Below are 12,072 nucleotides of genomic sequence, written 5' to 3' on the forward strand. Positions count from 1 at the left end.
GTAATACAAACTTTAGTTCTTGCTCGATATGTTTCAAATTTGTAGGGAGCTTTAAAACATAAAATTTCAAATACTGAATTGCTGTTAGGCCATAATAAAAAAAAAAATACCAAGATTCTCATCTGAATTTTTTGAAAAATCGAGCCGGGCGGGCGAATTTTATTTCATATTTTTTATTTTTTCCATTATGCAGTTTTTTTGTTGACCAGATCAATCGGTGCAGATATATCAATAATACACGAATAAAATCACAGTAGAGGTTCATTAAAATATGCATATCTCTTACAACACATCATCGCCAATCTTTCACAACCAATGATCCTGTTTAATACATATTACGGCAGTAATCATCTTATCAGCTGTCAAAATCATGCCAACATTTGCAGGATTAAAAATGAAATTTGAATGGTAGTTGATTACCGATCCCGATCAGAATTAAGACAAAGAAAATCAGAAATAAAAAAAAATGAGGCGGGGGTAAAAAATCGGGGCGGGTGGGGATGAGAATCTAGGAATTTTTTTTATTATGGCTTTACCGGTATATAAAACTCAAATCAGTGCCCTACTATCAGAGAAGAGGATGACAAATGCTGAATTAAAATACCTATGCTCTAGCTAGCTGTTATGAACAGATTTGTTGATGCCTTATTTCTTTGACCTCAACAGAATGTTAAACAAATTGAGACTAAATACTCTTCTTCTTAAGTGTTTTTATGTACCTGCCATATTTCTGTGCTGGTAACGATGTCTCTTCACTTTACACAGTCTAATCCCATCAATGATGGAGGCGTGGTTAAGTTCGTCTGATATCACGGCATCCTCTGGCCCCAGTAGAACCTCAAACAGGCCAGCGTTGGCATCAAAGCAGCTGGCATACAAAATAGAATCTTCCTTTCCATGGAACTTGGCAATCTTCTCTTCCAATTCTTTATGCAGATCCTGAAATCACAAAAGAACACAATAGTATAAAACACAGACACCTGACTGAATACTGTAAACGTCTTTAATTCCATATTTCATGATTATCTCTACGGTACATTTCACATTGGTTTTAATTTCACAGTATCAGAATTTCTCATTGCTAATATTTGCAATTTTAAAAAGATATTTTTTTAATTAAAAGAAAGAAAGCTATTGTAAATTATTTTGATAAACATATCCATTAACCAGCTTTTAAAAGCCATTGTTATTAAAATAGGGTTTCCAAATGATTTTTAATGATTTACATTTTTACTATAACAGTTGGAAAATGGGTTTTATAAAGTGTAGAGCATGTTTTTGATATATGGATGCTACACTGACATGTCGAGAATATTCAATACGGCTTAATGTTCACTGAAAATTCTTTGATAGCGAACATAGTGAAATTAAAACCACTACAAGAATTCCACTTTACAGTATATTCAATATCTTTAATGATAATAAATTTACATTTCCAAATATTTTTCCTTATTATAAGATTCTTTGCAAATAAGAAAAAGTTCAAGTTCTCATGAACTACCATGGGATGAGTGAGAATATTTCCATTGTAATCTAACTGAAGTCAAAAAATAATGCAAACTTTTTTTTCATGATCAGTTCATGTCCTCATGAATTCTCAAAAATTAAACTCATTCTTAAGAGAAAGCTAATCTTTGACACAAACATATTATGCCAATTCAAATGAACTTGACCTTTTACTGGATGACCCTAACTTCTCTATTTTTCTATAATTGTCTTTTTTATGATGAATAATTCATATAGCAAGTGTACTTTAAGCAACACTTGCAAATGGAATTAAAAAAAACTTTACAATGGTGCCGCAGATAAATCGGACAGAACTCAGTCCTGCTCCATGTGTGTCCAAAGCTTTCTTTCCAGCCTCAATAACTTCAGGGTGACTCTGAAAATTGAATTTTCAGGGGTAATATTAAATTCAAATCTTACTAATTTATTATTTTTACTTATGACTCTGGTTACATAATGAATTAATGGTAACCTATTACAGGTAATGATAAATAATCAAACAAGTAAAGTGTTTCTCAGAAAACCACGAAGAAACTGACTGAAAGTCCCAGGTAGTTGTTAGCACAAAAGTTAAGAATGTCTTTTGTGGTTCCTTTCACATGAATACTTGGTCCCTGTTTGGAGGTAATGATTCTCTCCCCTTTCCAGGTCCCGGCCTCTTTGATCCCTTCCAGCTCTTTCTCTAGATCGGTTCTGACCTGGGCTAAGGTAGCAGCACCTGCCCTCCCCTGCAGAAATACCGTCCTCCACACTGAAATAAGTATACATATCTGTATTTAGCACTAGTATTTTAGAAGTTTAATATCACAATATGACTGACACACTTTCATATGCTCTTATTTAAGTTGTGTCCTTTGGCAAAATCAAGTGCTGTGTACAGCTAGAGGAAACCTTCATTTTTCCTGTAAAGTAATCTAATGTATATGTCATAGATCTTGTTGCAATTTTCTAATAAGATGTTTTCTACTTTGAATTTGGAGCTTTTTGCCTTAAGTCAGATGCTTATACTAAAAAACATTCCTCTCTCTAAATAACATAATTAAATAAACAAAACATAACAGCTAGTATAAATCCAGGAATGTTTTCATGTGTAAGGGAGGTGTTAAAATCCTCCTATTTTGGGAATAAACTACTTAAAACTTTGAATTCAAAATCTTATTTTAAAAAAAATTGATTATATATTCTTGCAGTCAATTATAACTTCTTTTTTTCTAAGAATTAACTTCCATGATGATTTTTGTCCCTGGAATTTAAACTGATATCGATCCCAGATTTGTACCAGATTTCCAAATGTTTTACCCTTCTTAACTCGATCAACATCAGAAACCAAAGAAAAAGTCAACTTCTTATTTTATTTATTTCAATCAAAATAAATTCTGATCATGATGTTCAATGAATTAACTTCTCTACTGCTGGCTTTAAGATCACAGGTATATAAAAATTGTTATAAAATGTTAATGATACCATATTTTTGGATGTTATTTGTTTTCAATGCACTGGGTCCTTGACCGGACCAAACAGCTCACTTCTTCAATTCTGTGATGTCATATTGTCAAATTTCACTACGTTTTCAGAGCTGCTAGGATTTCTACTTTTGGTGTAATTTAATTGGTTGCTGGTGAAGTTCATAAACTATAAGCAGTACCAAAAATAAATAAAAGCTTCGAGGAAATTCGACCTGCAATATGTTTCATATGTCTTTGGATCATGTGGATTTTCCCACCAAGAATAATTCGATTACAAGCAAAAACTTGATGAATGTTGCAAAATTCTTTACATATAAATGTATTGATTGTCTGTATTCATTTGTCATAACAGTTTACCTTTCAGTAGGTGATTTGTTTTCATGCTCACGGCCTTACTTGTCAGAGGTGTGTGCTTGTGTAACCAATCAGAGTCAAACGACCAAGGCGAGATAACTCTTTGCCATTATGAGAAAATTTCGACAAATGTTTTGTTTGACTAAAAATGATGTCTCAAAAAAATTATACAATATTTTTTTTAATCCGATTAACACCTTTTTTTAAGATATGCAGTGACCATGTTTTCAAGAAGGGAGAAAAGCGATGGACCAAACCAGAGACTTGTAAACAGTCTTACCAAAGAACATACCTTATCTTGGTTTTTATTTAACATGTTTTTAAAAATGCAAGTTTGTAGAATATTTTAGATACAAACATATTATGAACATTCACATCTCTGTACCCCTTTACCAAAATACGTTGGGGACGGGACCCCCCCCCTACCCCCACCCCCAGCTGCGTTCCGTACACGTGGTCTCAACTTTATGAAAATCCTTTCAAACAAGGATAAATTTTCCTGATTTTAGGGCCCAGTAAACGTGGAGTAAATGTTCTACCAATATTAAGTGGCCCTTATCTGCTTGTAGGCACTCCTAAAAAATAATGCCTGTTGTACAATATGTACATGTGGAGGAGAAACTTCAGACGTATTTTTGTTACAGCATATTCAACAGCTGTTCAAGAAGTGGTCTATTCAGATGTGGCTTCTATTAAAAAAACTTTGGAAGATTTGGAAACAAAAAATCCAATCGTACAACTTTTCAAAGATTTATACAAAAATTCCTCGATAAACTCAAGACCAGCTGGGGGTTTTTGACATCTCGGACAACTGCTTCTTCAATAAAGATGGATTTTTTCATATTTTGTTATTGATCTCTGCAAAGTAACTGTACCTATGATCATTCTGATTCTACTTACAAGTACAAGTACACTAGTACTGAAGAGAGTGTTTTAAAAAAAAATGAAAGAAAAACACCACAGTGTTTTCAATATGTTTCATATCTGGCTGTTTTACTATTGCCGATAGACGTCAGTGGCAATTAAACTAAATGATGTGACAAAAGGGATGACTTCGGCTTTCCATCGTCAGCTTCTCATTATCACCTGCATATGGTGTTTATTTTTCCCGGCTAATTTAGTAGGGAAGAACATGTACGTCGGACCAAATTTTAAATTGAGACATGCTAATGGTAAATAAGTTGATGGTACCGAGTTTTAAAAAGTGTGAGGAAGTGCCTCAGATATACAGACCTCGCGTGACAAAACTCATGATCGAGAATGGAGTGTCTGGCTGTTCCCTGTTACCGGTAAGTTTAAGTTGCAAAAAGTTCTCGACACAATCCATTTGGAAGCTGTTCAAATGACTTCGGTATATGGGTGAGCGAGGAAAACAGTGAGAAGACTAGGGGAGGCGACAGAGAGAAACATCATGCTGGCTATGGCACCGTCGAGATTATCTGCGTTCAACTTGGATGGGGAGACACATCGAGAAGCGGATTTGCTACCACTACTGAGTAAAGTTGGAAACCATCAGAAAACGACTGGAAACGAGCACGGGGGGGGGGGGGGGCACTATAGAACGACGTTATCGGTATGGACCTTTTTTTTTATCGAAACTTAAAATCAGCAGAATACCATACTCTGACCTTTTTTTTTTTAGCTAAATACATCAACGTAGTTCGTCGACATATTATTTTTAAGAAATTCAAAAGCAACACATTGTAAAAACATTTATTTTGTAAATGAAGTTTCACTGCAACTGCATTTGATAAATATTATTGCATGGAACTCTTGTTCTTTACATGAATTATCGTCACAACTGCTACCCCTTAACGCACGTGCACAGTCAGTAGCGCTTACCCCAATCATTAAAAACGTTATTTCTTCATTTTGTGTCGCGTAACAGCGTGTCCATCACTTTCCAGACGTCTCTTTTGTCCATATACAAAAAAAAAAAAAAAAAAAAGCTCGATTTTTTATGCCCCCGTATCGAAGATTCGGGGGTATATAGTTATTGCCCTGTCCGTCCGTCTGTCTGTCTGTTTGTTTGTCCTCAAAAACTTTAACCTTGCCCATAACTTTTGATTCGTTGGAGCTATGACTTTCATATTTCAATGTGTATTTCTTGTGACAAGACCTTTCTTTGGGTACCGTCATATTTGACTTTTTGATCTTGACCTTGGAGTTTGACCCACTTTTGCAAACTTTTATGATACTTTAACCTTGGCCATAACTTTTGAACAGTTGGTGCTTGGGGTTTCAAACTTCACATTTGTATTCCTTGTGACAAGACTTTCCTTTGGATACCAGCTACTCTGACACTTTGACCTTGGAGTTTGACCTACTTTTGAAAAACTATAACCTTGGCCATATCTTTTGAACAGTTGGTGCTAGGGCTTTCATACTTCACATATGTAATCCTTGTGACAAGACCTTCCTTTGGATACCAACAACTTTGACCCTTTGACCTTGACCTTTGAGTTTGAGTTTTGAAAAATTTTAATCTTGACCATACCTTTTAAACATTTGGTGCTACGGCTTTCATACTTGACATGTGCATTCCTTAGGAGAAGACTTTCCTTTGGATACCAACGATTTTGGCATTGACTTTGACCTTGGAGTTTGACCTACTTTTAAAAAACTTTAACCTTGGCCATAACATGTGAAAGTTTAGTTCTAGGGCTTTAACATTTCATGAACATGTGTATCACTTGTGACAAGACCTTCCCTTGGGCCCCATTTGACCTTTAAAAAACTTTAACCTTCGCCATAACTTTTGAACAGTTGGAGCTGTTGGAACACATCTTGTTTTTCTACTTCCTCCAGCCCTTTCATGCAGAGTTTTTCCGACAGCAACACAAATCTTTAATTGCCTTTATTATTATGCCCCCGTATCGAAGATTCGGAGGCGTATAGTTTTTGCCCTGTCCGTCCGTCTGTCTGTTTATCTGTTTGTCCAAAAAATCTTTAACATTGCTTATAACTTTTGATTAGTTGAAGCTATAGCTTTAATATTTCACAAGTGTATTCCTTGTAAAAAGACCTTTCTTTGAGTACCATCATAACCTTTTGACCTTGGAGTTTGACCCAGTTTAACAAAATTTTACTCAACTTTCACCCTGGTCGTAACTTTTGAACAGTTGGTGCTAAGGCTTTCATACTTCATATATGTAATCCTTATGACAAGACCTTCCTTTAGATACCAACAACTTTGACCTTGACCTTGGAGTTTGACCTACTTTTTGGAAACATTAACTTTGGCCATATCTTTTGAACAGTTGGTGCTAGGGCTTTCATACTTCACATATGTAATCCTTATGACAAGACCTTCCTTTGAATACCAACAACTTTGACCCTTTGACCTTGGAGTTTGACCTGCTTTTGAAAAACTTTAACCTTGGCCATATCTTTTGATCGGTTGGTGCTAGGGCTTTCATATTTCACATGTGTATTTCTTGTGAGAAGGCCTTTTCTTGGGCATCATTAATTTTGACCAATTGACCTTGACGTTTGTTTGTTTGTTGTTCAACGTCCCTTTCGAGAAATTTTCACTCATATGGAGACGCCACCACTTGCCGGTGGAGAGCTGCATTTTAGCTCACCTGAGCCAAAGGCTCAAGTGAGCTTTTCTGATCAAAATTTGTCCGTTGTCTGTCGTCGTCGTTGGTGTAAACTTTCACAATTTCAACTTCTTCTCCAGAACTACTAGGCCAGATTCAACCAAACTTGGCACAGAGTATCCTTGGGTGTAGGGGATTCAAGTTTGTTCAAATGAAGGGCTACGCCCTCTTTCAAGGGGAGATAATTAGGAATTAGTGAAAAAATAATGGCATCATTTAAAAATCTTCTTCTCAAGAACCACTGGGCCAGGAAAGATGAAACTTATATGGAAACGTCCTCTAGTAGTGTAGATTCAAGTTTGTTCAAATCATGACCCCCGGGGGTAGGGTGGGGCTACAATGGGGGATCCAAGTTTTACATAGAAATATATAGGAAAATATCTCTAAAAATCTTCTTCTTAAAAACAGTAAAGCCATGATTGGTCATATTTATATGGAAGCATCCTCAGGTAGTGAAGATTCAAATTTGTTCAAATCATGACCCCCGGGGGTAGGGTGGGGCCACAATGGGGGATCAAAGTTTTACATAGAAATATATAGGAAAATATCTCTAAAAATCTTCTTCTTAAAAACAGTAAAGCCATGATTGGTCATATTTATATGGAAGCATCCTCAGGTAGTGAAGATTCAAATTTGTTCAAATCATAACCCCCAGGGGTAGGATGGGGCCACAATGAGGGATCCAAGTTTTACATAGAAATATATAAGAAAATATCTCTAAAAATCTTCTTCTTAAAAACAGTAAAGCCATGATTGGTCATATTTATATGGAAGCATCCTCAGGTAGTGAAGATTCAAATTTGTTCAAATCATAACCCCCAGGGGTAGGATGGGGCCACAATGAGGGATCCAAGTTTTACATAGAAATATATAAGAAAATATCTCTAAAATCTTCTTCTTAAAAACAGTAAAGCCATGATTGGTCATATTTATATGGAAGCATCCTCAGATAGTGAAGATTCAAGTTTGTTCAAATCATTACCCCGGGGATAGGTTGGGGCCACAATGGGTGATCAAAGTTTACAGAGGAATATATAGGAAAAAGTCTTTTTCTCAAGAACAGAAAAGCCATGATTAGTCAAATTGATATGGAGGCATCTTTGGGTAGTGTAGAATGAAATTTGTTCAAATGAGGGCCCCCGGGGGTAGGGTGGGGCCACAATGGGGGATCAAATTTTTACAAATGAATATATGGGGAAAAAATCTGCTGCTCAAGAACAACAAAGCCATTTGTTATATTGATATGAAAGCATCATCAAGTAGTTTAAAATTCAACACCCCCCCCCCCTCCCTGTAAACTTTTCAATACTGTGCTGATTTTTGCTTTTTTTCCTAGCCAATGTGCTCAGGTGAGCGATGTGGCCCATGGGCCTCTTGTTTTTTTTTTACCTATACTCGGCACTTAGGGCCATTGAGCAGTGAGGGATCTTTTTCGTGCCAGCACCTACTGCGACACGGAACCTCGGTCTCCATGTTGGGATTCGAACCTGCGACGTAAGGATCAACTCTCTAGAGCAGACGCTCTAACCGCTGCTCCAGGCGGGCGATAGACCTTGATGTTTGACTTACTTTTGAAAAACTTTAACCTTTCCAAATTTTTCCAATGGTTGCTGCTAGGACTTTCATATTTCACAGGTATATTCCTCGGGACAAGACCATACTTTCGGTACCAACATATTTGATTTGCATTTGAGAAAGTTTAAACTTCGCTTTAAGTTGCCATACGGGGGCATCAGTGTTTCACAAACACATTTTGTTTTTCTATGAGAAGTACCTGTCTTCTGCAATTAAACCATACATAAATTTATGCATAACGTCATATGATGTAAACAATATTCATTTTTTGAACATTAATTAGGAAATTTTTTCCCGTTAAATTGCACTATTTCACAGAGATGTGACATTATCATTTCAAACATTTTTCCATCATATATGACGTGTCTCAATCTGATGAAAATCAGATCCTTTGATCCGCTCACATAGATCGCTACACAAGGATCAGATCCTCTCACATAGATCGCTACACAAGGATCTGATCCTTGTGTAGCGATCTTTGTGAGCTATAGCGGATCAAAGGATCTGATTTTAATCAGATTGAACTTGTCTTTTCTAAATCTAAGTCTATTTTTTATCAAATTTTCCCCTTAGATCGAAAATCTTGATTGTCGGAACCCTTTCGTGCTAATTGGATTTTGTCTACCAAATGTGGTTATATTTCATGCATGATAAAAGCCTCTTTGAATGACCCTCGTACCCGAACTTGTGTGTGTAATAAAATAAATCGAATTCTTTTGAGTAAAGAGGAAAGCGGGTTAACATGGTTAAGCAATAGTGATCTATTTATTTATTTATTATTTACTCTAGATCTATGCCCTCTTAAAGAAGTTTTATGACCAAGATGCAATATAAATTATGTATAAATTATTTTCCTGGAAGAAGATTTAGGACACGAAGAAAGTTGTACTCCATTTGTGTGCAACCAACCCCTACCCCCCCCCCCCCCCCCCACACACACACACACAAAGCTTAAAAAATAAGTAAATAAATAAATAATAAATGAAATAATAAAATCAAATAAAAACCAAGTAGCATTTATATTAGATCTAATTCTAAAGTTCATTTTTACAAAATGCATACATTTCTGGTTTCTTTTAGTGTGTTTTAATATTTAAAGATAAAAATTGTAAAATTCTTATCATTTGTTAAAAAAATTAAAAATAAAAACAACACAGAAAACCCTTTGTATTTATTGTAACAAAACTCGATTTGACTTAAAAATACATAATATACTTATTTGTGCAAAGCTCCTTGTCTTGGTATGCAAGTACAGTTTTTTTTTCTTCTTCAGGTCTTCGTTGTTTTAGAATTTTTTTAATTTTACTTTTGTTATAATTATTGAGGGTGTTTTTTTGTGTATGTGTGTGTTTACTTTTGTTTTGATTCTTTTATTTTTTTCGTAGGTTACTCTTTCTTTCTTTATATATTCAAAGATTAAAGACGAGTCTCAAGTTTTACCAGTGAAAATTTATAGCATTTTCATTTGAATAAACAATAATGGATTTTGATAAATAAATGAACCTGATGTCTAAATGTAGAAATTAATAAATAATATATTTATCTCTTGAAAACTCGTTAATCTTTAAAACTACTGATATGCCTACCAGTTTGGAAAGGGGGGAGGGGGGTAATTCTATTGAAGCATTAATTATCAAAAATTCAGCTTGGCCTTGGCCGCTGGATGGAACATTCGGACTGACGACTGCATGGCGCCTTCTCCGATGAAGTATCCATGCAGCCAAACAGAAAATAAGCCGAGATTAGGATTATCAACAACTAGAAAAAAACCCTAATAAATACGGATTATCCGAGAAAAAACAAAATATACAAAATATCATTTCATTGACAACTCCAAACAGGAGAAGAGAGGGTTATACTTATTATTATTTTTTTTTTTGGTGGGGGGGGGGGGGGGGGGTCGAGAGAGTAAGGACTGTGGTTCTCGAGCAGAAAGTAGGGTATCGATATCAACATGTAAGGAGTCTGTACAAAAGGATGGTTTTCTGAAAAAAAAGAAAGAAAAAAAACGAAAAGGGGGGAAATACTGGTTCACAGTATAATAGATCTAATAATTTCCTTCCATGTTTAATCAGCTGTTAAAATAAACAATTGAATCGTACTGGTTGTGGACTAATTAATCTTTATTTTACGTATTGTGTCAACTTTAAAAAAACAAAATATGTGAGTAACAACGCAAAAGAATAGCAGTACTTCTGCACTAATTTGGCACGTTTTAAACAGGACACGTGTCTACTTTAATTAATTTTAAGTTCACGTGAGGTATTAAGTAGATCCGCCCTTGTGCCTCTGTTATTATTGTTAGCTCAAGTGTACCTGTTCTAAACTCAAAACCTATGTGAAATAGATATAATAAAATGTCATCTATTGCCTCTAAAACCCATAATCAGTTCACTGCCCATTTTAATGTTTTCCATTGCGGCGATGATAACACCCGAGGAATTCCACACGTGCGGTCAAGGTCACTAAGTATGTTGTTGATGGTATTACTAGGCTAAAGGAAAGTGGATACATTCCGCAAAAGATGAACAATGCTTAGGTAATTAACAGATTATGCTTTAATGAAAGATATAATTGTTAAATGATTGACTGCACTGTTTTGACCCTACCGCTCATCGCTGCAAAAGTCACGAGATCTGAACTGACCACTGGCTAACATGGCCTCTAAGTACTGGTCGGCCAGGTATATGAACATGGCCGATGGGAAAACACAGTTGACATTTTGTTTTTCACAACTTTTGTCAATATTTGATCATTTACATTTCTATTGTACAGCACCTTATCTCGTTAGGATTTTTGTTACATAACCACAAAAATCTATTTAATTACGTAAAGAATAGAGTAATGCGACATTTTTGTGAACTTCTATCTGTTGAGTGTGACATATATGAGGAATATAGTGGATTTGTAGTAATAACATGAGTTCTAAGTGTGATTTCCAGGACAGCATTAGTACCTGTTCCTCAGGTATGGTTTTATACAATAGTTGTCATGGGGAAAGATTGGGGTGGTCTGTCTACTTACATGTAGTATCAAAGATATCTACTGTTCTATAACAAATATTTTATGAAGCAGTAAATCAAGTTAATTTATGTACCAGAGACATCAAATTTATTTAATGTTGTTTGTTATTGTCTCCGATTGTACACTGCAAGATTGTGTATGCAAAGATTATTTGATGTCTTTAGATTATATTAAAAAGTTCGGAACGACTTTACTTTACCGGTCCCCAGAAAAACGCGCTAAAATATAGTGTCGCCGTAGGCGACTTCAATATATATGAGATCGCGTGAGCGATCGAAAAAAATAAAAAATATGAGGTTTTAAGCCTCTTTGACCCCAAATTCGAATTTTACGGTTAAATGTTTAGTTTAAAACTTCGTTTATAAACGAAGTTTTTAACCTCGTTTTCTGAAAAAAAGTAATAAATGTTGTTTATTCAGTGAAAAGGAGACAAAAAATAATTGTGAATGAAGCGCGTGCGGCGCATGCTTAGTGCCGTTTCTTTCGTACTTAGCCATTTTTTTCATGTAAACAAACCAACGAGATGTCGTTGAAGCTGAATTAAG

General features: G+C 35.3%; 2 protein-coding genes across 2 annotated transcripts in view; one reads left to right on the forward strand and one right to left on the reverse strand.

The window, feature by feature from the left end:
* LOC133187175 (2-amino-3-ketobutyrate coenzyme A ligase, mitochondrial-like) overlaps positions 1-3,382 on the reverse strand; it is a 30,666-nt gene extending 27,284 nt beyond the window's left edge. Inside the window, exons 1-4 of the mRNA XM_061322537.1 lie at positions 3,330-3,382; positions 2,046-2,257; positions 1,793-1,882; positions 720-939 (exon numbers count right to left, since the gene is read on the reverse strand). Of these exons, the coding sequence (XP_061178521.1) occupies positions 720-939; positions 1,793-1,882; positions 2,046-2,257; positions 3,330-3,354 (547 nt within the window). The 5' untranslated portion in view covers positions 3,355-3,382. The remainder of the gene's footprint in view (positions 1-719; positions 940-1,792; positions 1,883-2,045; positions 2,258-3,329) is intronic.
* A 7,554-nt stretch (positions 3,383-10,936) lies between these two features.
* Positions 10,937-12,072, forward strand: part of LOC133186696 (protein cycle-like) — a 63,975-nt gene continuing 62,839 nt past the window's right edge. Inside the window, exon 1 of the mRNA XM_061321950.1 lies at positions 10,937-11,042. The gene's annotated coding sequence lies outside the window, so the exon portion shown is untranslated. The remainder of the gene's footprint in view (positions 11,043-12,072) is intronic.

Source organism: Saccostrea echinata, unplaced genomic scaffold (genome assembly GCF_033153115.1).
Source record: "Saccostrea echinata isolate AGI-Se365-2 ecotype Australia unplaced genomic scaffold, CSIRO_AGI_Sech_v1 ptg000014l, whole genome shotgun sequence".
Taxonomy (NCBI): domain Eukaryota; kingdom Metazoa; phylum Mollusca; class Bivalvia; order Ostreida; family Ostreidae; genus Saccostrea; species Saccostrea echinata.